This window comes from Chionomys nivalis, chromosome X, assembly GCF_950005125.1.
Source record: "Chionomys nivalis chromosome X, mChiNiv1.1, whole genome shotgun sequence".
In the NCBI taxonomy this organism is placed as follows: domain Eukaryota; kingdom Metazoa; phylum Chordata; class Mammalia; order Rodentia; family Cricetidae; genus Chionomys; species Chionomys nivalis.
The window spans coordinates 132,385,976-132,412,715 of NC_080112.1; the positions used below are offsets into that span (position 1 = coordinate 132,385,976).

The 26,740-nt window shown below is 40.0% G+C and overlaps 1 protein-coding gene across 11 annotated transcripts in view; it reads left to right on the plus strand.

Annotated features, from left to right (window-relative positions):
* Window positions 1-26,740, plus strand: part of Reps2 (RALBP1 associated Eps domain containing 2) — a 294,750-nt gene that overhangs the window by 79,595 nt on the left and 188,415 nt on the right. For all 11 annotated transcript variants that reach the window (XM_057759194.1, XM_057759200.1, XM_057759196.1 and 8 more), the window contains exon 2: window positions 21,704-21,827. In XM_057759194.1, coding sequence (XP_057615177.1) covers window positions 21,704-21,827 — 124 coding nt within the window. The remainder of the gene's footprint in view (window positions 1-21,703; window positions 21,828-26,740) is intronic.

Here is a 26,740-nt window from a genome sequence, read left to right on the forward strand (position 1 = left end):
TGGGATAGAGATGTGGCTTAATCCCAGAATAGGAAGGAAAAAAAGAAAATCCTCAGGACATCAGATTAGGCATCTCTTAGATCTGATGTTAAAGCTATAATTCTGTAAAAGAGGAATTAAGTTTCAAACTAAAAAAAAAAAAAAAAACAAAACAAAAACAAAGTCCACTTTGGTTGAGAAAGACTTCCTCAGAAGATGAAAGACAATCAAAGAATAGAAGAAGATATTTGCAAGCCACATATCTAGAGTATAAAAGAACTTTAAAAATTCAACAGTGAGAACTGATGCAGTTCATTTAGGGAATAGTCTAGAGTCATGAAGCGATATTCCATCAAGGACAATATACAGAAGGAGAAGCACATGGGAGGATGCTTGACATAGTAGCATATTCTGACACATACCAATCAGAATGACTAAAATGAAAACCTGAGATATAATGAAATGCTGAGATATATATATACACATATATATATGTATATGTATGTATATATACACACATATATATGTATATGTATATATATATATATCTTCCAAAAATAGCTCAACAGTTTCTATAAACAATAAACATGCTTCTAGCATATGATCCAACAGTTGCACTTCTGGAATTTTATCTCAGAGAAAGGAATATTTGTGTTTATACAGAAACCAGTACACAAAAGTTCATAGAATCTTTATCTATAATAATGTATAATTTTGAGGTAGAGAAATGGCTCAGAAGTTAAGAGTACTTATTGCTGTTGCACAGGATCCAGGTTCAATTCCCAGCAGCCCCATGGTGATTCACGACTTATAGCAGGCTTTTTTTGGACCACTAACCAGCTCCCAAATCATGACATGGAGATTTATTATTAGTTATGAATGCTCATCATTAGCTTATGTTCATTTCTAGCTTTTTCCCCCCTTTAATTTAAATTAGCCTGTTTCTCTTCATCTATGTTTTGCCTTAGGGCTTTTTTTAAAAACCTTACTTTCATTCTGTATGTTCTACTCCTTGTCTGTCTGGCTGAAAGCTGCCTGGATGGCTCCCCTGGGCATCTCCCTTTCTTTTTCCTTCATTATCTCTTCTCTTCCTTTCTCTTCCCAAGCCTAGATTTCTCCTCCTACTTATTCTCTCTGCCCACCAGCCCAACCTATCCCTCTACTGCCTAGCTATTGGCTCTTCAGCTTTTTTTTGTTTTTTTTGTTTTTTTTTTTGTTTTGTTTTGTTTTTCGAGACAGGGTTTCTCTGTGGCTTTGGAGCTTGTCCTGGAACTAGCTCTTGTAGACCAGGCTGGTCTCGAACTCACAGAGATCTGCCTGCCTCTGCCTCCCAAGTGCTGGGATTAAAGGCGTGCGCCACCATTGCCCGGCTCTTCAGCTTTTTATTAGACCAATCAGGTGCCTTAGGAAGGCAAGGTAAAAACAAATGCAACACATCTTTACATAGTTAAACAAACGCAAAATAAACAAATGCAACACATCTTTGCATAGTTAAAGTAATATTCCGCAGTATAAATAAATGTAACACATATTTGCATAGTTAAAGTAACATTCCACAGTATAAATAAATGTAACACATATTTGCATAGTTAAAGTAATGTTTCGCAGTATAAAGAAATGTAACACATCTTTGCATAGTTAAAGTAATATTCTACAATATAAATAAATGTAACACATCTTTACATAGTTAAAGTAATATTCCACACCAACAACTGCCTTTAACTCTAGATCAAGGGGATACCATGCCCTTTTCTGCTCCTTGGGTTCAAGACATGCAGATATTGCACCCATATACATAAAATTAAGAAAAAGTTCATAACTGGAAACACAGATGTTCTTTAATGGGTGAATGGATAAACTGGAACCTATGTGACATGGAATACATAATAATAAAAATAGAATTAACTGTTAATACACACAGCAATCAGGATGGATCTCCAGAGAATTATGCTAAGGAAAGCTAATCTTGAATGGTTATGTTCTGTATGATTTTATTAAACATTTATTTATTTATTTATTTATTTATTTATTTATTTATTTATGTGTATGTGAATGAGCCTGCATAAACATTTGTGTGCCATATATGTGTAAGAACTCAGGGATGTCAGAAGAGGATGTTGGAGCTCCTGGAACTTAAGTTACAGGTAATTGTGTGCTGCCATATGGGTACCAGGAACTAAACCTGAGTCCTCTGAGAATAATAAGCTCTCTGAACCACTGAGCCATCCCTCCAGGAAGCCCTGACTGGCTTGGAGCTCAATATGTAGACCAGGCTGGTCTTGGATTCACAAAGGTCCACCTACCTCTGCCTCTTGAGTACTGCCTCTTGATTAAAGGCGTGCTACCACACCTGGCTTATTTAATTTTTTTTTTTTGTTTATTTACTTTTGTTTATAAAAGAAAGCATTTCATTGGGAACCTGCTTACAGTTTCCGAAGGTGAGTCCATGACCATCATAGCAGTGAGCATGGCTGCAGCCAGTAAGCAGACATGACGCTGGAACAGTACCTAAGAGGTTACATACTGGTCTGCAACTGATCTGCAACTTGGAGGCAGAGAGAGATAGAGCCTGACATAGACTTTTGAAACTTCAAAGTCCATCCCCAGTTATACACCTCTTCCAATAAGGACACCTCCTAATCTTTCCCAAACAGTCCCACCAACTAGGGACCAAGCATTCAAATATATGAGCCTACGGGGGCCGTTCTTCAAACCACTGCACTCCATCCCCTGGCCCCCATAGGCTTGTAGCCATATCATAATGCAAAAGTCATTCAGGCCAGCTTCAAAAATCCCCATAGTCTTTTACAGTCTCAAGATCATTTAAAAGTCCATAATCCAAACTGTCTCCAGAGATTCGTGCAGTCTTGTAAGTGTAACCCGAGGGTGTGATCTGTGCAGTTCAGCAATGGCTGTGTCACACTGGAAAATCCAAGCATATCTAGTAGTTGTTTGGTTCAGGAGGCTAGCTATCTCTTGGCAGTCCCAATCTGGTGCTGAAGGCCTTCAGGATTCCTGAGAGCTCCTGGTCCTCAGTCTGCATTGGGATCTCGAAGAGGTAGATTCTAATATCAGTGAAGAATTGTAGCAGCATCAGGATAGATGGACTTGCTAGTGAAATTGACAGCAAGTAGGCAACAAGCAAAGTTTCCTTCTTCCATGTCCTTTTGTTTTCTATTTAATTTTTAAAAATTATAGGCATGGTAGACATATTAGTGTTGCCAGGGACTGAGGGAGCAAAGGCAGAAGGGAATGAGTAGCTAAAGGTGGTCATCCTGAGGCACCCTTGTGATGGGAATATTCTGTTCATGAGTACACCAATGTCAGCACTGTGGCTGTGATACTGTACAGTAGCATTGCATATTATCATTCAGAGAAAAGGGAGAAAGAATACAAAGGCTTTCTGGACCATCTATTATAACTATATGTGGACATATATTTCACAATGAAAAAATTAAGGAAGCATGTACAGAAACAAAAGATCCTTGGATCTGAAAGGATTAGAGTGTGAGAAGTACAGACACTAAGCCGTATCACTTTTATATCTGGTTATATTCCAAAGCTCTGACTCGGTGTTTTTATGATACAGAACATGTGCGCTCATGTGATTCCATGTGCATGGGTGACTTCCTCAAACACTGCAGATTTGAGATACTCTTCCTAGTCTGTTCCATTGTCTCTTGATTCTTGATTTTTGTTAGACATAAAACAGATTTCTTCATTTCAGTTCCAGGATGTTTCCTAAGTATAGAAAACTGTCATGTCACAATTAACTGTCACACTTTCACTTTTGCAGCAAGTTTTCATCAAAGGGTCAGAGTTATTTTTCCAGGGGTGATTTTCCTTGTTGCTTGTGTGATAGAGATTTCTAATTGTCCCTCCATTTTTATTCCCTTCGCTTTTAAGCAGAACTTCTCATTTTGAGTTTGGCCTATGGCTACCCATAGTAAAGGTTGTACTGACCAGATTTTATTGTAGCTATGTGTGAGTCTGTGACCAAGTGAAGGCATTCTATTTTGATTGAGCTACAAAATAAATGGAGCTGTCAATTTACTTAAAAAACAACAATGGTGAATAGGTCAAATAAAATGCTTTCTATAAATACATTGTGTTCTGTACTGAATTGTGTCTTCTAAAAGATATGCTTATATCTTAACTCCAGCACCTAAGAATCCAGTCATCTTTGGAAATAGGGTCTTTGAAGAAGTAATCTAATTAATATGTGCTCATATTGAAGTAGGACAAATATAATCCATCGTGAGTAGTCTATGACAGTCACACAAAGACAGATTTAGGGAGTATACATGTGACATAACTCTAACATAAGTGATGCATCGAAGCCTTAATCTGTGGGTCATGACTCCTTCAGGTGATTGAATAACCCTTTCACAGGGATCGCCTAAGACCACCTGTGTATCAGATATTTACATTATGGTTCATAGCAGTAGTAAAATTACAGTTATGAGGTAGCAATGAAAATAGTTTTATGGTTGGGGGTCACCTAAACATGAGGAACTCTATTAAAGGGTTACAGCATTAAGAAGGTTGAAAACCACTGGGCTAAGCACCAAGGAATATCGGGCTAGAAAAACTAGCAGGAGGCATAGAGGAGATGCTCCATTAGAGCCCTCTGGAGGGAGGAACCCTGTTTGCTGATAGCTAGTGTTTGGCTCCAGCCTCCAGAAGTGTAAGACAATAAATATGGGTCTCTTATTTTAAGCCATGTAATATGCATGGTTATAACAGACCTATGAAAGTAGTACACTTTTCACAGCTCTTTCAGGTACTTTGTTCTTAAATGTATATTATTAGGTGATTAGATCATGAAGATCGAGCTATCATGAATGGGTTTAGTATCCCTATTAATGAGATTGAAGGAAGCTGATTTGCCCTTTCTACTGTGCCCGAAAACAGCAAGGAAGCAGCATTTACTGAGGGGAGTAGTAAAAGAGGTTTAGGAGGAGAGAGAGATTCTGCTGCCCCTCACACCCCTTACCAAATACTCAATCTGAATCTGCTAGCATCTTGCTCTTACTTAGATTCCAGCCCTTGGGGAAATAATTTTCTAACCTTAATGCATTACCCAGTCCAAGGTAGCTTATTGTTAAAGCCCAGATGGATTAAGTCAGGGTGTATTTAAAAATGAGCCAGCCATGCAAGGATTTCTTAATTGAGTCCTGACACATTTGGACTGGCTGTACCTTGCATTTCTTAGAAAAATCTCACTGTACCAAACATGGAAATTGTTCATTGCTCTAAAGCCTTCTTTTCCAGCTTCTGTATGCTTTTACCACTGATTTGATGTGCTTGAATGCCAGGCAAAGTGTAAAGTAAATGGTAGATGCAAGGCCTGGGTGGTTTCCATGGAGACCTCCCTTCCTTTGTTCAGCAGTTGTCAGGGAAACATTTAGCTTCAATTTGTGGGGTCTACCTATTTCCGCAGCTCTTGGAACGGGTTTTGGTTAAATCTCCTCAACAACCTAATGAATTTGGAGCAGAATTATTTAGTTACTTTAGAATTATATTACATTTTTCTGAAACTCATGGATGTTAACTAATTTTCTGTTTGAAGTGGTCATACTGCTCATTTATGCATATGCAATAAATGTGTTTTTTAGCTTTGGGGGAGAAAAGTGAGGTTCGTAGACAGAGAAGCTAACTCCAGAAAATTGATGTCAAATGCCACCTGGTTCTAGTCCATGTGGGTTGTTTTTGAGACAGGGTTTTACACTAACCTTGGGTAGCTTTGAACCTTATGTATATAGCCAGGCTGGCTTCAAACTCACAGTAATCCTCCTGTCTCAGCCTTCAAAGTTCTCAGATTTACATGTACTAGTCATAGTGTACACCTAGTCCATGTGCTTTAACCTTCCCTATGGTATGAGAGACCTGCAAAAACTCTTTATGGCTGCTAAAAACGGGCTGGCCCAGCATGTGTGTTTATTCCTCTTAGTTAGCTCTTGAATCACTAACTGGAGCTGGTAGTGGTGAGTAGAAATGCTGGTGACAGAACAGATTCTAGGTATGAACAACTCAAATAAATGAAAACTTCTAGAGGGTTATTTCCATTGTGATAACTTCCCCATTGTCTTGTTTACAAATCAGTCAGGTGAGGTACATCACAAAATGTCTTCTTATGCTTTGTTACTCTCCCCTTCCAGAGGTGGAGCCCATTTCCTAATCCTCAGCATCTTGACTGGCCTTGTAATTTGGGTTCACCGGACTACAGTAAAAGTGGCTTTGTGCAGGTTTTGAGCCCAGGCAGGAAGAATCACTCCAGTTTCTTACTGCTTTGGAAACTCTGCCACTGTGTGGAAAAACCACAGGTGTAGGCTGCAGGAAGGGAGTCCATGTGAAGGAAAATAGTGGTACCAAGCCAACCCAATAGCATAAATGCAGATGCCTAAGTGAGCCCACCTGAGATCAGTGGCATTTGTCCCAGATCTGTATACTTGGCCAGCTCAACTCAGCCCAAATTACTGAACCCCAGAATTTTAAACTGAAGTATTGTTTTAAGGTACTTAACTTTGAGGGTGATTTGCCTTCCAGTGGCTGATAATTGATACAGCCAGATATGGAAGCTCTTGAATGATCGAGGCTCACCTATAATATATCATCTGTCACTCCCAACATTCTTACTAACAGGATCTGGAAATAATTGTGGCTAATTGAAGGAGAAACATGCTATTAGCAGGATTTTCAGTAGCTCGCCTCTTTCTAGGAAAGCTTCAGGGAGATATGAAAGATGCACAGGCAGCGGGCAATAGGTCCAGAACTACAGCCTACTCACACCATAGAATTGGCTTAGTGAGGGTGCTGGTACTCTAGATACTGAAGACTGCATGTCCCAACTACAACGCAGATACTGCCTTTATTACGCAGATGTTGGACTGTTCTTGGGTCTGGTTGTCGCAGTTATCCACTCTTCATACTTTGCATCAAAGATTGAAATGCCCATATTTATTCAAATTCTATCAAGTTAACAGTCAAGATTGGTCACCACAGTGGCAGAGTGCTTCCCCAGTAGGCATAAGGCTCGAGGTTCTGTCCTCCCAGCACCACAAAACAAATAGAAAATAAAAACAAATGTCACATGAACCAAATTCATTGTACAACTAGTCAACCTATAGGCCCCAAAGCAGAGGGCTGTGGATTCTAGTTCCCAGCACCGCACTCAAAAGAAAGCATCTGACATTTTTAGCTTATTTAGTTGAAAGCAGATGAACAACTTCATGAATATTGAGAGGATTCTAATGCTGAGAAGCCAAAAGAAAAACAGCAAATGTTCATTAGTTTTATCCTGTATGCTGGTCAGCCTAGTTGCCTACCACACAGGAGGAAGCCAGATTTGTGGTTTGTTTCCATATTCTGTTGACAGGAAACACTTCTGAGGGTGTACTCCGGTCTTTGTTTCCCTTCATAAATGTGTGGTGGTGGACATGTGAAGCTACCAGGACATAACTTGCATATATATCTCTGACTACTGAGGTGTGAATACCACATCTTTCAGTTGCTGGGCCCAAAGATACTCTATTCATTCCATAGTGTCCTACCCATGGGAATTGAATGAATGATATCTTTAGTGAGCCTATAGTTGGTTCATGTGACACTTGTTTTTATTTTCTATTTGTTTTGTGGTGCTGGGAGGATGGAACCTAGGGCCTTATACCTACTCGGGAAGTGGTCAATCTCGACTGTCAACTTGATAGAATTTAGAATTACCTAGACAATTCCTGCATTCGTATCGCTCTGCTTCCTGACTGTGGATCCAGTGTGTGACCAGTTGCCTCACACTCCTATAGAAACTGACTCCCTGCCATGATGAATTACACCCTCAAATTCAAGCTCCAATAAACCCTTCCTTAATGTTCCTTAGCCAGAGGATTTTCTCATAGCAATGAGACAAATAATATATGAATTTAATGGCCATATTACACTGACTAATCTCTCAGTCAACAAAGAAGTCAATTCCATAACCAAATATCCTGTGTCACAACTATTTCAATACTTTGGCACTTGGCTTTGTTCCCCTTTGTCTGTCTGTCTTGTGCCTCACCCTTAGCTGACACTTCTCTGGTGACCAACTCCTTAAGATTAGATCTCATGCCACGAGCTGTACAAATTCATGTGTCTATGTCATGGTGACATAGAGGACTGGATTATGCTGCTGTCATGAGAGAGACCCTACTGTTGGGGGAGAATCATCCTGAATATGGAAGAAGGGTCCTTATCCAGATTTAGTGCCCTGGAGTAGGTAACTTTGGATGCCATTGGGCTCTACAAGGGGGAGGTTGCCAGGATGTCAGGAAGTTGAGAGGTGTGTTTGTTATTTTAACTACTGCATCAGGTCTTCATTGGGAACTTGACAAAAAAAACCTAATAATCGAAGTTGAATTGCTTTAGTTCATCCAAGGTGGGTGTTTCTGGAATAGGTTAGCTCCATTCTAGAAGCCTCCAATCTATTTGGATGTTGAGTCAAGAGTAGAACTCCAATGTGACCTAGACTGACCTTTCATGTATTCGTTCCCCCAGCATGCCAAAGGCTGTTGTAGAATATTAGTGATTCACTTATTTCAAACTCTCTGCTTTGCCCTATTATGATAAGGTATTAATTTCTTTAAAAAACATGTGTACTTAAAATACTTTGCACCAATATAGAACATATTGAAATCAACTCAGGAAAATTCTAAATAACGTGAAACTATAATTTTACCTTTTTGTTTTCTTTTTCAAGACAGGGTTTCTCTGTGTAACAGCCCTGGCTGTCCTAGAACTCATTACGTAGAGCAGGCTGGCCTTGAACTCACAGAACTCTACCTGTCTCTGCCTCCAGTGCTGGAAATGTAAGGCATGTGCCACCATGCCTGGCTCTTTTTTTATCTTTTGAGAAAGAGTCTCATTCTGCAGCTCAGGCTAGCCTGGAATTTACTATGTAGCTCAAGCTGGCCTCCAATTTATGGTGATCCTCCTATCCTAGCTTCCTGAGTGCTGTGATTAAAGGCATACACCATAGGAGGCCTGGCTTTTGCTTTCAAAAAGCACTAAAATGTCAGAAAGCGAACTATCAGCAAAGCTAATCCTTTGGCTAGTGAGTTAAGTCTGAGCTGCCAGAAGCAGCAGAAGCTTTATATAATTCTGGCAGTTCATTTGTGCTCACCTGAGATTTCTCTGCTTCTAGCTGCACAGAACTTCTGTGATATACAAAGCCCTGAAACTTGGACCAAGAATCCTGAAAGTAATTTTCTCTTATAATCTGTGCTGTAATTGCATTTTAATTTAGTTCTAGTGTCAAGACTGCTTGTGTGTATGTGTCGTGGTTCCTTTATTTCATTAGTTTCTGCTATTTAGGCCAGTGCCTGGCACAGCCTCTCCTTAGTAAATTTTATTTATTACTGTGGAGCCTGCTAGTCTTTTCTTCTAAATTGATGAAGAGGACCCTTTGTGACTTGGCAGTTTACTGCATGGCCCACCTCCATCTCTGCTGACCTTTGCATTGTTGGATCCATATTTCTTTCCAGGCATGTGCTAGCTCTGAGGAACCCTTGAACTAGTGGAGATGAATACCCACATGATTGCAGCCATCTGGGCAGATGGGAAAGCCATGACATTGGCTTGGCAAAGAAGGCCTAGTTGAAAAAAGTCATTAGAGATCAGCATCATTAATGAAATCATTACACCAGTCCCCATGCTCCTCAAATTTAGGCGCATAATGAAAAAATTGCTATAGAGCCAAGCATGGTAGCTCACATTTGCAATTCCAGAAAACCGAGAGGGAGGTAAAAGCAGGAGTGTGAGAAATTCAAGCCTATCCTTGGCTGCGTGAGACCATGTTACTATCTCAAAGCCTGTATTGGGTAAGTGCCTGATGTCCACCATAGCTGTCTTCACTTTGGCAGCTTCCTTTCTTTGTATACCAGAGACCTTTGCTGGCCATGCTTAGCTTTGTAGTCCATGAGCCATGCAAGTTCTCTTCATCCTTCCAAAGCTCCCTAGCTAGTACCTACCTCCCTGAAATAGCTGCGGAGTGTCTCTCAAGTATTTTGGGAATGTGGGAGGTAATCACTGCAGTGAGAGCTACAGGCAAGGGGACCTGTCTTCTTACTTTGAAGAACTCCTGATATTAGCCAGCCTGCTGGTGGATGCAGTTTAGAGTCTTTAGGCTCTACCACAGCAAACAACAGATACTTGCCTCCAGAGCTTGATTCACCTGCTGACCTCCGACTCATGAGTATCTAACTTCAGTATTATTCTCAGTTGATGGAATCTGCTCTTGGCTACTGAAGGCAAGAATTGTGCACTTCACTGCTGAACTGAACCTCATGCAGCCTGGACTTTTCTGCTTGTTAACATATGGCCCTCTAATGCTCTATAACCACCTGTGGGCTTTATCTCTTACCCAAGGACTGTAATAGGTTAAATTTGGGTGGTCTGACTTGTTATTTTCATTTTTTACATCTCTTCAGGGTAGCTCAATTTTAAACATAAGATTCTTTCTCAAGATGGCACCTGGCTGTATTGCTTTCCAAATCAGAGTGCAACATAGGATAGAGTACAAATCATATAGAGTACAAAATGGGATTCCTCTCTATTACTGACCCATCTGCTGGAAAACCCACAACTAGACTTGAGGCATGTCCTTGTCTTATGGGTAGGTGTAGGGACATAGCCCCACCTATTGGGGGCGTGTTCGCCTCGGGCTAATGTTTACGGATAAATCTGCCGGGCGTGAGCCCAGCAGCCCTTTTCTTTTGCTCCGCGGGAACCTGTGGTCCTGTAAGTTTATTTCCTTATTAAAGCTGTATATATCTATATAATCTGTCTGCATTCATTTGCGCCGCCACATTTGGTGCCCAACGTGGGGCTGCCAGTTTCCTTTCACCAAAGAAAAAATCACCTCCAGCTGGCTTACTTGTGGATGAGGCCTCTGCTTCTCATTCCCCCACTTGGGAGCCATTTGATTGGAACTATGTTCTACTTGGATTTTGGGGGGTTATGTTATTTGTAATTTTTACCTTTCCCATGCAGGTAAGAATGAGCTTGAACTCACGGCCCTCCTGTCTACCTCCTGAGTGCTGCGATTATAGGTGTGCACACCTCTTGGCTTACCTATCGCTCTTAGAGTTTTAGGTTGTTCTGTCACTGCTTTTGTGAATTTCTGCAGCTCCTCTTTTTAAGTTTTCCTTTTAAAATTGAGTTTATATTTTCTTTCTAATTTATAATCAGGCAGGATCCAGGTCCTTTAAACGTTAGAAAATTTGTTTGTAAATCAATTCAAAATTTGTTAAAGACCTTAATGTGTAACACCTGAAACTCTGGCTGGGCTTGGTAGTACACGCCTTTAATCCCAGCTCTCAGGAGGAAGAGGCAGGTAGATCTCTATAAGTTCGAGGCCAGCCTGGTGTATGTAATGAGTTGAAGGACAGCCAGAGCTACATGGAGAGACCCTGTATCAACAAACAAACAAACAAACAAACAAACAAACAAACAAACAAACCTCCACACATACCCCAAAATACTAACCATCCAACCAAGCAAGAAAACAAATAAACAACCCTGAAACTCTGAAACTGCTGGAGCAAACATTTCAAGGTAGAGGCAGATGCATGGGTTTTCTGCAAAGCACTTTAGTAGCCCAGGGCATAAGACCAAGAGTTGACCAAGGGATTGTATGAATTTAAAAAGCTTCTGCAAAGCAAAAGAAATAATCAGCAGAATGAAGAGACAGTCTGCAGAATGGAAAATAGTCTTTTCCAACTATAAATTTGACAGGGGATTAATTTCTAGAATCTATAAACACTTCAAAAACTTAAATACCAAACTACCCAAATCATTGAATCAGTAAATGGGCAAATGAATAGGCAGTTATCAAAGGAAGAAATACAAGTGGATAATAAATATTGAAAAACTATTCTAATTAAAACATTGAGATTCTATCTCACTGCAGTCCAAGTAGGTAATCAAGAAAGCAAATGATAATAAAGGCTGGAGAGGATGTGATAAAGAGAAACCCTTATTTACTACTGAAGGGAGTGTAAACTGGTGATGCCACCGCTGTGGAAGTCAGTGTGGAGGTTCCTTCAAAAGCTAAACATGGCTGGGCGTTGGTGGCGCACGCCTTTAATCCCAGCACTCGGGAGGCAGAGGCAGGTGGATCTCTGTGAGTTCGAGACCAGCCTGGTCTACAAGAGCTAGTTCCAGGACAGGCTCCAAAACCACAGAGAAACCTTGTCTCAAAAAACCAAAAAAAAAAAAAAAACAAAAACAAACAAACAAACAAAAAAAAACTAAACATGTTTTCTGATCTGCCATCTTTAGTGGATTTTTGTAGGACCCTCATGGGAAAGAGGTTGGACCCTCGGTCACTATAGAAAATGTAAAGACCAAGATCAAGGATGAGGAAGGCATTCCTCCTGATCGGCTAAGGCTGCTCTTTGTTGGTTGAGTAGCTGGAAGATGTTGCACTTTGTCTGACTACAACACTCAAAAGGTCTCCGCCCTTCATCCTGTATTGCAAATTCATGGTGGTGCTGAGGAGAGGAAGGACTCTCACACCACTCCTAACAAGAATGAGCAGAAGACAAAATTTAAGTTGGCTGTGCTGAAATACTATGAAAATGGCAAAATTAGTTGCTTTTGTCGAGTGTCCCTTTGCTGAATGTGGTGCTGGTGTTTTTATAGCTAGCCACTTTAACAGATATTACTGTGGCAAGTGTTGTTCGACTTACTGCTTCAACAAACTGGAAGACAGGTAATTGCGTATGAGTTGATAAAAAAGATAGGAACTGAAAAAATAGCTAAAAATAGGGGTTCAAGATGGCTCATTGGGTAAAGGTACCTCCTACTAACCCTATTAACCTGAGGTCCATCCTCTAGATCCACAGGGTAGAAGGAGAGAACTAACTCTTCTGAGTTCCACATGTATACTGTAGCACATGAGTGTACACATATATTAAAACATATTAAAATGAAAGAACTATAAATAGAACTACTATACAACTCAGCCATACCACTCATGAGTATGCACTCCAAGGGATCTAAGTCAGTGTTTATTACTGCACTATTCACAATAGCCAAGATATGTAATCAGCCTAAATTTATATCAGCCACCAGCAGGTAAATAGATGAAGAAAATGAGATAATACATACAGTGAAATTTTTCTTAGCCATAAATAAGAATAAAATTATGAAATTTGTAGGATGGAAGTGGCACTCATGTTAAGTGACACAAGCCAAACTTAGAAAGCCAATATGTTTTCTCTCATGTGCAGAATCTTGATTTAAACACATGCACACACACACACACACGCACGCACTCACACACACACACGATAAAACAAAAGGAGGAACTATTTTGGTGGTGGTAGGGTACAATCCAGGTAGAGGGAGGAGGAATAGGAGAGGGTAGTTGGGGGCAAGTAAGAACAAGATACAATGATATAGATGTATGAAAATCATAATCTAAACATTTTTTTGTATACTTAATAAAAATCTTAATTAAATACAACTTCTATGTACATAAAAGGAAAATTTACTTATTTGATTAGGTTGATAGTCATACAGTTCACCATCCAGAGATGCAAAACACCATATATTGGAGTTTTCATCATGCCATGAGGAATTAAAAATGCAGTTAGTTTATTTATTTGTGAGCCAGACAGATCAGTGGTATGAGTACTTCAGTGAAGGGAAAGATGATTTTAACCTGCAAGATGCAAGATTTGGGGATGGGAAGATGTTTCATTGGGTAAAAGCACTTAATGAATAAGACTGATGACCTGAGTCCAATTCTGAGGACCCTCATAAAAGGGACTGGAGGCAGTGCCAAACATTTATATTCCCAACATTATTACATTGAGATGGGAGGTGGAGACAGGAGAATTGGCCAGAAGGTCAGCTAGTCTGGAAGATCCAGTACAATGCAAAAATAACAAGAGAGACTCTGCCTCAGAAATAAGTGGAGGTGAGAATCAAGTCCTGAAAGTTGTTCTCTTACTTCTGCATGCATGCACTTGCATACACAAATAAAACCAATTAAAATTCAGGACTTCCATCCTTGTAACAGGTGTTCTGAGAACCACAATACAAGGTGGAGGTAGTAAGTACCAGAGCAAAAGGTTGAAGGCATCATTTAGATTACACTCATTGTCATAGACTGTTTGGGAACTTGAGAAAGCCTTACAATGCATCTAGTGTGAATGCTTTGTTCCAGTAGATGAGCTCTGAACACAAAGAACATCAGATACCTCCACTACAGTTACCTGGCTAGTCAGCCTTTGACAAGGCAAGCTCTTATTTGCTCTGTGTTGGTAGTTCAGAGAAAAGAGTCCCATGTTTGTGTGTTAAGTCAGGGCTTGGTGAGTGGGAACCTTTGAAGCTTTGTTGCCTTGGATACTTGGTTCTGAAATTTCACTTAATAGCAAATAGAATGGAAATGTTTCCGGTGTATTTCTATGCCATTTCTTGTTGACATGATGTGTGGTTGTATCTCTTGCTCTTTGTACTTTACTAAATTTTGAAAATGCAATTCAAAAATGTATAGGATACAAAATAATATACAGTAAACTTCTGTTTCCTCCTGTGCTCTTGTTTCTAGAGGCAGCCAGCAAGTTTGTAAGCTTCTGTTTCTAGAGATGCCTTATCTCTAAACTATGTGTGTTCGCACCCTGCAAGGGAATGATACCCACTATGTCAAATGCTGAGTACCATTTTTTTTCTCAGTTCATCCTGAGGTAAACTGAGGACCCTGAGTACTTCCTCATTCCTTTTTAATTGGTGATCATTTACAGTAAACAATAGACTCACCCTAGGGCAGGCCAGAAATGGGGGAGTGTTTAAGGTAAATCACAGGATCATTTGGAGAGCTGGAGAAACAGGGTGTGTGCGTTCTGAGTTTTTGGAAGCAAAGCCGGGAGCCACACGTACTGCTTCACGCTAGTAGAAACCATATGTTGTGATGCCTGGATGACCTGTAGACACAAGGGATCTGACTGATGGTAACCGCTTCTTTCCCCACTCCTCCATCAGAAAGGAAAAGAGCAGAGCCCCTTTCTTTCCATGACTCTCTTCAAAGCAGGCTATTGTGGAAATGTGCCACTAATGGAGCCTAGGTGGCCTGTTTATATCCCAGCTACATGGGAATCAGAACATTTGGTTTTCAGCTTTTGAAATGGGAAGTGGAACTTGTAATTTGTAAATTTCCTTCCAACTGTGTATGGGGTGGGCATGTGAAGTCCGGAGGTTGATATCTGTGTGTTTTCTCATTCAGATGTTTTTCTTGATCACTGTCTACTTTATTTACTGAGGCCGGTTCTCTCCCTGAACTTGAAGTTCTCTATTTGGCTACTCTAGCTAACTATATTGTCCTGAGAACCCTATATCTCTGCCATCTGAGCATTGGAATTACAGGCAGGTCATTTACACGGGGTCTAAAGGTCTGAACTATGGTCCTCGAGCTTGCAAAGCAAGCAGTTTATCCACTGCTCTATCTCCCTACCTATTGAATGGGTTTTGTTCACATTTGAATATGACATCCACTTGCTCCAGGTGGAAGTTAATAGTAATATAAAGTCTCTACTTAAAAACTTCTGAAAATTTAAAGCAAATGTATAGTGAATAAAAGAATGGATGGATGGATGGATGAAAATTGAGGTCTGAAGAAGAGGTTGCGTGCACATATTTTCTACGAATGGAAGTGCTCACAGTTTAAGTGGCGTTCACCTAGTGTAACTGATTAATTCAAACAAATTCCCTCTCAACATGGCTCTTGAGAGTACATGAAAGGATGTGAAATACAGCTGATTGAAGCACTGTGTTGTTATGTATGGGCTTGATAGTCCTTTCTGTAAAGGACCAGATGGTAAGTATTTTGGGATTTTTAGACTAAGTGGCAAAATAAGGCTATTATATAGGTGCTTATGTAACAAGGGAGAAAGCAAACTTCCAAAAACTGTTTATTGACAAATTTCAAAATATAAAACTTTTTTTTTACTTTTTGAGACAGGATCTCATATAGTACAGACTAGCCTTGAATTCACTGTGTATCCCAAGATGACTTTGAGCTTCTGATCTTTTGCCTTTCCCTCACCTTGTGAATGCTGGGATTACAGACATATGCTAACACACAGGTTTGTTTGTTTGAGGCAGAGTTTTTCTGTATAACAGCCCTCGCTGCCCTGGAACTAGCTCTTGTAGACCAGGCTGGCCTCAAACTCACAGAGATCCCCCTGCCTCTGCCTTCTGAGTGCTGGGATTAAAGGCGTGCGCCAACACATCTGACTACCACACGCAGTTTTATGTGGTGCTGGGGGATCTAATCCAGGGATTTTTCATGCAGGCTCTCAACTCTACCCACAAAGCTGCATCCTCAGCCAAAACTGCTTCAGAAAAATAATTCGCACTACTTGTAAGAAGAATGGAATTAATATTTCAGGGGTAACATTTTCCTTATCGATATTCTAAGTTGATTTCATAAAATGGATTGCAAAATGTCCATATGTAAAGACCTTTTTCAGCTTGATAACCACAGAAAACCACGAAGTCGCTAGTGTTGACCTATGGGCAGTAGTTTTCCAGCCTCTGATATAATGAGCAGAAGATGAACTGTGAGGCCTATCACACACAGTTTCATACTGTCTTTGAATTTGGGACCTGGAATATCTTAATTAACTTTTTTATTAATTTATTTGTTTTACATCCTGACCACAGCCTCCCCTTCCTCCTTTCCTCCCACTCCCTTTCCTCTTCCCCCTTCAGTTCACCCCTCCTTCATATTTGCTCAGAAAGGGCAGGCCTCCCGTGAGCATCAGCAAAGCATGGCACATCAAGCTGCCATAAGACCAGGCACCTCCCCCTGTATTCAGACTGGGCAGGCAATCCAGCATAAGAAATAGGTTCCCAAGAGTCAACCAAAGCACCAGGACCAGCCTCTGCTCCCATTGCCAGGAGTCCCACAAATAGACCAAGCTACACAGCTGTCACATATGTGCAGAGTGTAGGTTGGTCCATGCAGGCTCCCTAGTTGTTGGTTCAGATACTGTGAGTTCCCATGAATCAGCCTAGCAGTTTCTGTGAGTTTTCCTCTGATGTCCCTATCCTCCTACAATCCCTCCTCCCTCTCTTTAGCAGGACTCCCTTGTTGGGCCCAGTGTTTGGCTGTGAGTCTCTGAATCTGCCTTGATCAGTCACTGGATGAAGGCTCTTCGCTGACAATTGGGGTAGTCACAGGGGATAGCCAGTTCAAGCTGTGTTTCCACTGCTGCCATCTTACCTAAAGCAATCTACAGATTCAATGCAATCCCCATCAAAGTTCCAACTCAATTAACTTTTTGACCTGGGAACTTAATTTGTGTATAACTAGGGAGCATTCTATTATACTGTTATTTAGTGTACTTTATATTGCTATGCATAAAGTATAGAAAAACATTTGCTGTCTGGTATCACACCTAAGCTCTGCATGTCTGTTTTTCTCTTTAGTGAGGTGCTTTGGTATGATATTGAGCAATACAATAAGAGGAGTTCATCTTTTCTTGAGTGGCTTGCTGAAATGACATTAGAAATTGTAAATGAATGGAAACGGGAAAGCTAGCGTGTAGTTGTTGACTTGCCTCTTCATTTGTTTCCTAAGGGGTTGGAGTACAGCTTATGAGTGTGTCTTTCAAATTCTCTTCCGTATTGTTGAGTGTGCCAATTGACATCCACTGGGGTATGCTGAACACAAGGAAGCATGTCTCTAGAGTCATCACTGAGACACTCTGCATTCTGAATCCCAGTTGAAGCAGTATTCTTCTGGTTGAATAGTGGGGAATGGAACAGTTCACAATCTCTTATATTCTTGTAGGAACTCTTGACTATATGGTGTGATAAGGCTAACACTATTTTAGCAGCTACTCATAAAAGTAATTACAGCATGAGAGAGAACTCTACAGGCTGTGAAAACTCTCTCAGTGACATTCATTGAGCAGTAAAGTGTAGATAAAACATCATGAAGTATGACTCCCAGGGAACAGTCATGACAAAGCCACATCATTAACTTGTGCTGTGCACTGAGGACATGGAGGACAAGATGGGAAGGGGTGTAATGGAAGCAGTAACAGTACCAATTGTGCATTTCCCCCTTTTGCTTCTTCCTTGTTAGGAAGTGAGATGCTCTGCCTGTCTGATAGACCTCTTTCCCTGATACACTCTCCCTAATGGATTACTGAAGCTGAGTGAAATAAATCCTTCCCCCCTTAAGTTGTTTGTGTCAGGTATTTTGTCACATCGGTGAAAAGTCTACCATGGTGTCATGGAATTGCATAAGGTTTCAGAGATAACATCAGTCATTGGGTAATGAAGAACAAGCCTGGCAGGCAGAGAAACAAAGACACGTTTGGCTTCTATGTAGAGAACTCCTTAATGGGTGTTGAGAAACAGACTGCTGTCTGCTGTGCCTAGAGCCTTAGTTAGCTTCAGTGTGAGGATTGTTGGGAGGGTGGTTCAGATCAGATACGAGGGCCATATTCAGGACTGAATTTTACCTGAAGAACACAAGGAACCTAGGAAGTGCTTTGAAACTGAAAAGGGGACCTGGTTATAATAAGAGACTTGGGGGGAGGCTGAGACTGGTGGATAAAGGGAGACAGTCTACAGTAGGACTTGAACCTGGTGAGGTGAGAGCAGAGTCTGAACTTACTTGCTGATGGAGAGAGCAGGGAGTGGGAGAGAGGAAGGGGTTTCTTGGAGAATTCTTCTAGCCCCTCCTACTAAGAGTTTATTTTTTGACTATTCTGTTGAGGCCTTTAAAAATACTAGAAAGACGGATCTCTGTGAGTTCGAGGCCAGCCTGGTCTAGAAGAGCTAGTTCCAGGACAGGAACCAAAAGCTACAGAGAAACCCTGACTCGAAAATCAAAAAAAAAAAAAAAAAAATACTAGAAAGAGAGAAGCATATTCAAACCTTTGAACTATTCTAAAAATGTATTACCTTTCAGCTAGGAAAGAAAGTATTATATACAAACTGGAGCATGCATGTATGGACTGGTTACTTAGCACAGTCACTGAATTTTACAGCATTAGGTAGGAGGGAAGTTTTTTAGTGGTCTTCAACCTTCCGGAACCATGTCCAGATTCCTCCCAAAAGGCCAGTGAATTTTTCTGATTTGTATCTTTGTATCCAACGTTCAGTTTAGTGTGCATCTGTAAGTTGTAAGAAGTTGATTTCATCCATTCCTTTTTTTTCCATCCCCTGCTTCCCACCTGAGAAAACAAAGTCTAGTCCACAGGTTCTCTCATTTTATACTGGAAATCTGGACAGTGTGTAATCTAGGATGGATCCAGGAGAGTGTGTTACACACTTGAAGTCAACTAAAGAAGATGGTGAAGAAGCCAGCTTCTGAAATATCTCCTGTTAACTGAGTAGCTGATTATATCACTTTCTTCTTTAGATGTCATTAAAATATTTCTACACATACCTTAAAACTTTTCAATGGAGAATTTTTTTTTCTTCAAGACAGGGTTTTGCTGGCTGTCCTGGAACTTGCTCTATAGACCAGGCTGGACTTGAACTCACAGAGATCCACCTGCCTCTGCCTCCGAAGTGCGGGGACTAAAGGCATGTACACCACTGCCAAGCTTCCATGGAGAATTTAACTGAAAAAATATTTTGAACTTTAATGAACTAAAAACCCAAAACCAAAACCAAAACCAACCAACCAAACAAACAAAAAACCCAACCAACCAACCAACCAACCAACCAACCAACCAACCAACCAACCAACAAGACCTTATAAAAGTAGCCTGCCTTTTAGATTGAGAAATCTCATGCAGATGAGGCACCACTCCATAGGTAAATTCCAAAGGTTTAGAATTATGTTCTCTTCCTTGAAGCGTAAGTATTTCAGAAAGCTCTTGGCATATGTTTAGTTTAGTGTACAAAGAGCAAGACAAATGACCTATGAGCTTACTGTATTTCTTCTTCTCTAGCTAAAATGTAGAGAGTCTAGTAGTATACATGAAAATATAGAGACAAATGTAAACAATTTGGTTATCTGATGTCAGATAAGGCGAGTCTTAAAGTACCATGATGAATATTTTACCAGTAATTTCAGTTACCTGTTGTGAGAACACTTCCCGCTTTGAGATAGTAGCTACGGTAAAGGAATAATTCAAAGTCAATTTGGTAGTAAATTCACACTTTTAAAAAAGTCTTTTATTGCATTTTATTTGTTTTATGTGTAGATTCATATGCCATGAATGCCTGTGTCATGGTGTGTAAGTGTAGTGATCAGAGAACAGCCTCCACGGTTTGGTTTTCTCATTTCTTCCTATAGGGCCTAGAGATAAGATTGAGCTGGTCAGGCTTTGCAGCAGGCACCCCTGTCTGCTGAAGCATCTTGTTGACACCCTAAATTCGCACTTTTTTGAAATTTAATTGTTTATTTTATGAAATATAATTCATTTGTTTACCTGCCAAGGACTAAAATTTCTTTATGTTAGGAATTCTCTTGTAAGACAACTATCTTCATACTAAAACCACCCAGATGCTGTTGGCCATGTTCTCCATGCACAGCCTTATCTATAACTTAGGGTTTGTTATTTACATATTCATAGTAGAGCACACATTATAAAACTCAGTTGCATTTTATTCTGAGTGTAAGTTTCATGTACTTGATTGAGAATTGATTGCATCTTAGGTGTCTATTTCTGTGTTGGGAGATAAAAGAAAGTTGCCAAAAAAAAAATAAAACAAAATAAAAAAAAGTTGCCTCTGGTCTTAAAGAGAATTTGTGTTGATGGGAAACAGAGAAAAACAGAGAACTAAAGCAGAATGTGTTAAGTGCTGAAATGGACAGTATAGAAATTTGAATTTGGAGAATTAACCACTATGAACCTTACTCACTTCAACAATTATTAACTCTCGGTTATGCCTCATTCCCCTACATGCTTAGTCTTTGCTCCCTTTCATTTTTTGAAGCCTATCCAAGACAATGTATCATGGGATAGGTATTTTTAGATATTTGAATAGAGTGCTTTCAGAATGCACTGGGAAAATAAACTATTATACCCAAGATTTTAGGAAGGATCTGTAGAAAACAGTTGAATTCAGTCTAGATGTGGAGGCAGATGTTCTAATTGCAGGTGACTGAATGGGACCAGCAGTTATTGAAATGTTAAGTCTTTATGTGCATAGTGCTTTTTTGTTTCTCTGAAGTGGGAACCAGAAGTATAATTTGCTAAGAAGTGACTTTGCCTGAGAACTTTGTTTTTGTGATACTGGGGTTGAACCTAGGGCTTTGTGCATAGAGGCAAGTGTACTACCACTGACTACCACCTCTTGACTTATTCACGTTCAATTTTGGTAAACCAGAATAACACCTAAGTAGTGGTAATGACTAATCTGTTCTCTTTTCGCTTCAATGACTTTGCAGACTTTGTACATTAGAATCTACCCCCTGAAAAGTCATCCATTCTTTTATAAGAAGAGTGAGTAGCAGCCATTGTTTGTCATCTTTATTTTTGTCTTCAAAAGAGGAAGGATAGTCAGTTCTGAAACATTGTTAGTAGGTAGAAATTAATGATTTGAATCAAAACCCTCTCCATAAATCAGAGGAGAAAAACCCTTAACCATTGCATACATGGAGGTTCCTGAGGGACTTTTTGGTAAGTTATCCTGTGAAATCCTGAAGTTTTGTTTCATTTTTCCTGTTATGAAATGGGCTTTTCAGCATCATTTTTCTTGTCTGTTTCAGATCACAGAACTGTGTGGTGCAAAGCGGGTTGGTTATTTTGGTCCAACACAGTTTTATGTTGCCCTGAAATTGATTGCTGCAGCACAGTCTGGCCTCCCAGTGCGGACAGAGAGTATTAAATGTGGTGAGTAGCTCACATTTATATGTTTTATCGTCCACAATAGGTTTCTTATTTGTGTAACTCTTTTTGGTGTGTCTAAGTCTGTTCTGTAAGCTTTTGTGAAATTTCTCCTAGCTTTCTCTACCTTCAGTGTTAAATAAAATAAGAAAACTCATCAGGTAGCTTTGGTTTCTTTTTTTCATTTTTAAGTGGGAAAAAATTCACAGAGTGACCTAGGATTAGTTCCCTTCAACTGGCGGTTAAGATAGCTTTTGTTCTTTAGTGAGACAGGATTGGGACAGCAATTCTCCAGCCTGTGTCAAAATAATGCCATTCAGTTTAATTTTCCACTTGAGGTAGCAGTAATATCATTTAGGGCTCTGTTAGGGATTAGGATGGCATAATAAGAAAGGTACATGAACTGGCTGTCTCTTTCTCTCTTCTATTCCTGTCTGCTCACCTTTTAATTCCGTGTTCCTGCATGAACTGTATTAATGACTTTGGGTTACCAAGATTTTGCCAGAATTAATGTATATTTTTAAGAGTTCTGTCCTTTTTTGTCCTTTTCCATGTTGGGATGGAACCCGGGACATCTTGTGCATATTAGACAAGGAGTCTACCACTGAACGACATCTTTAGCCTTCTTGGAGTTCTGAAAATCCAGGGGATGGTACACGGAGAAGTTGTCATTCTAAACAAAATCAACTAGTATTCAGAGTCCCTGGAAATTCCTGAGGAAATTTTGCAAAAGTTCTTTTGGGCTGCTTGTCACCCATCTCAGTTCCCTTGCCATCTGGAAGGCTCTAAACAAACACAAAGTGAAAATTCGAGGAATTTGTATTTCATTAGCCTGGCGTCCATCCAGAGCAGGAGGACTTTTGAGAGCATTGTGTGATTCTTACATGGAACCAAGGTTGAGAAGAACTTCTCATGAAAGTCATGTGAAACATTTCTAAGAGATTTGCTTACAGTACAAATATATGTTTTACTGTATTGGTACATAGGACACATCATTTAAGAGAACACTTAATGTCAGTATTGTTTAAGTGCTAAGTATGCATTTACATGACCCTACCCGTTAATGCCTCCCTAATGTTGGTACTAAGTGTTGTGGTATCCTCACCCTGGTTGCAACTGGAGTTACTTGGTGGGTGGGAAAACAACTTATGGAACAGAGAGAACTCCTGTTATCTTTCCTTTCTGGGAACTGAACTTGTGCATGTGTGAGACTAAGGGAGAGTTAGATAGGATGCAGGGTTGGGTTCTTAGCCTTTTTGTTAGTGCCACAAACCATTTTGGCAAATTGAATCCTTCTTGGGCTTATTTATTTTTCTTTTAGGGTCCTCAAAGTCAAACCCAGGGCCTTGGGCATAGTAAGCATATGCTTTTCTACAGAGCTCTATCCCAGCCCAGAACAATGTTTCAAATGTGTACAAAGGCATAGGATTATAAAGGAAACCAATTATATTAGCATGTCCATAACAATATATGTAATTCTTTATTAAATGCATTACATAAAAGATCCCACAGTGGTTGAAACAGCTACCATACCTGCATAGTAGTAATGAGCATGTATAATAAATGTACCCAAGCTGTTTACAGCTGTAATGACATAAAAAACTTTGGAAAGTTGCAAGTACTGTAAATGATGGCATAGGAGTTTCCATGTTCAATGGAAATAAAGGCTTTAACTTCAGTTAGGAGTTAGGATAGGAGAAATACAGTTGTGCGGTTTCCCGCTCTTTTCCAGGTAACAACCCCTTGTTTTCTTTTCTACAGCCCCCTTGGGATCTCTGAGCCCCAATAGTGCAATGGTGTGATTCCTACTGTCCTCAGGATTGTGTTTCTCCAAAATGGCTCATGCTCTGTTGGCTGTCTGGCACTATTTGTAATGGAAGGAGAGAGAACTAGGAAGAAAGATGAGTTATTTATAGCATTAATGTGTTTATTTCTGAGAGTTTTTCCCCTATTGTTAGATGTTCTTTTAGCAAACTTATAATGAATTATGGTTTGGGGTAAAACTCTTTGTTGTTGTATTTTGAGGCTGGTTCTCACGTTGTAACCCAAACTGGCCTTGAACTCATGGCTATCCAGCTGCTTCAGATTCCCAAATGATGCCAGGCTCAAAATTCTTGGCAAAGTAAAAATTTTGCAACTTTATGCTTGCCTGTGGTGAGATGGTAATTTTTTTTCTGTTCTGTGAAATTACGAAATGTGTGAGCCATGCTATAATTTCAAACCTACCACTGCAGAGATCCTTAGGCAAATCATTTCACCCATGGTTCCTTGCTGGAAAATGGCCATTCTCAACTCGTGTCTGCCAATATTTTTGGTTGTCATAACTGTAGAGAGGATGTTACAGGCATCTAGTGGGTAGAAACCAGAGATGGTACTAAATGTCCTGCACTGTATGGAACAGGGCCCCTTCCTCCACAATAAAAAACTGTTCAATCTACTAAGTAAAAAAATGCTGACACTGAGAAAGCTGCTTGAAGGTGAGAGGCAAGCCTTTTTTAGGCATGGTGAGGATCCTGCCGCTTCCCTAGATCCTGAGGGAGGTGGAAAGGTTTTGAAGCAGTGACTCTTGTTTCAGTGGCTTTTCCCCTCTTCACACAGAACTATCTTATCCAAGAAAAACAGAAGCAGAAATTCTCTGGTCAAGCTGAGAAGGTTGGGGGATGGGTAGTCTCTGTTCTCTGCTTATTTGGTGAACCTTCTTTATCTTTGAAAGCTAGAAGATAATTTTTTTGAGTGGGACAACCAGTTTGGTGCTTTGTAGAAAAGAGAACTCCTTAAGGTGGGTGGAATAGGATGGTCAGGGGTGAAGTGAGAATCCCAGAAGGTATGGATGTGGCCAAGTGAGCCTGGTGTGTGTGTGTGTGTGTGTGTGTGTGTGTGTAATTCCTTCCCTGAGCAGAGGACATTTGAATACTAAATATTGTTTTGAGATTTTCCATTAAGCTGAGGTCAGTTCAGCCTTTCTACCTAATACTCATCTCAATTATTTTCCTTTTTAAAATTCAGTGGCTCTTTCAGCAATTTCCTTCATACCTTCTCCCCTTCTCAGTCTTCCTATGGGGAGCTAGAGCTGCTTTGGACAAATTCCCCAATGCACAGTGCTCCCCTACTGTATAGCTGACCAGTTCTGTTTTCTAGGCATTTCACCTCTCTACACATACATATGGTCCTCAGCTCCTTTGCTGCTTGCTCCCTCCCCAAGATTGTCTTCAACATTATGAGCAGTGTTTTTCACATTTATTTGTTTATTTACGTTTATTACATGATTCTTTGACAGAATCTTTGCTTTTTAAAAAAATACTAAAATTACATTGAATGCGTGTGTGTGAGTGTTTGTATAGGTGCTTGTGCATACACGCCACAGTATTTGTGCATAGGTCAGAGGACAACTTTTGGGAGTTGGTTCTTTACTTCTACCACATGCGTCCCATGGATTAAGCTCAGGTTGTCAGGCTTGATGACAAGCATCCTTATACACTGAGCCATCTTGCTGGTCCATCTTTGATTCTTTTATCTAGCAAAAGCTCTGGATCTTGCTAGGACAGGAAACTACACATTGACAGTGTGAAAAAGGAGGAAGGGGACTGGGAAAGAACATGAAAGAAAATTTGATATTTTAATATCTGTATTGGTTCTCCCTTCCCACCCTGGCTCTGGCATACACACACAAGTCAAAACTCTTCAAATGATGTGTATAAAGCATACCTACATACAACATATGCTTTGATTATTTAAGGAAGACTCACTTGTTGCCGTTTACCATTATAATAGTTCTTAGTAAGATACAGATTTCTGAACATAGTGACCCATATTTCCTTGTGGCTTATCTGTTACAATATGGTAACCAATAGCCATGTGTGTCTGCTGAACACTTGAAATATGGTAAGCACTGAGGTGTGCAGTAGGAGTAAAATATCCATGTGAGTTTGAGGGGTTTTCACTAAAAGCAAATGTAGACTATTTCGTTGAGATATGTTTATATTTTGACTGTGCTGGGAATCAAATTTGAGCACAGTAGGCAGGGTACTTATGCCCCTGCTGTGCTATCTCAAAACTCTTCTATGTCATATGGGGGTCAAAATAATTAAAATTAATGTGCCTTTTTTTTTTCAAGACGGGGTTTCTCTGTAGCTCTGGCTATCCTGGAACTCTATCTATAGCTCTGTAGACCAGGATAGCCTTGAACTCACAGAGATCCACCTGCTCTGCTTCCCGAGTGTTGGGATTAAAGGTGTGTGCCACCACCATCACCTGGCTTAATTTAACTATATAAAATTTCATCTAAAAGTCAAACTTCTTGTTATAAACTTTATATAGTGTATAGTTTCCCATCTTAACCATTTTATGTGTTAAATTCAGGAATGTTAGGTCTATTCATTTGTTATACATGCATTTTCTAGAAATTTCCCACCTTACCTTGTAAAATTGAAAGTCTGATTAAACAACTACACATTTCCCCTTCACTCCTTATCTCTGGCAATCATTCTTTATTTTTATACTTGTATGCATTTTACTCCTCTTGATGTAAGTGGAATCATATGCTATTTGTTTCCTATGACCAACTTATTTCACTTTGATTTTTTTTGTGCTTTCTCTCCCTCTCTGTGTATGCATGTTGCATATATGTAAGTGTCTGTGTGTGCACACATGTAGGTCCATATCATCTGTCATTTTCTATTACTGTCCAGTCTATTGATTTGAGACAGGGTCTCTCACTGAACTGGAAAATGCTTGCTCTTTCAGCTAGACAGGCTGGTCAGCATTTTATTGGAATGTTCCTGTCTCCTGCCATAGTGCCAGAGTTACAGGCATGCATAGTCATGCCCAGGATTTTACGTAGCTTCTGGGGATTTGAAATGATTCTGTAGACGTGCTCATAAACAAGGTAGGGGAATGTGTGAAGTGACAGTATCCTTAGG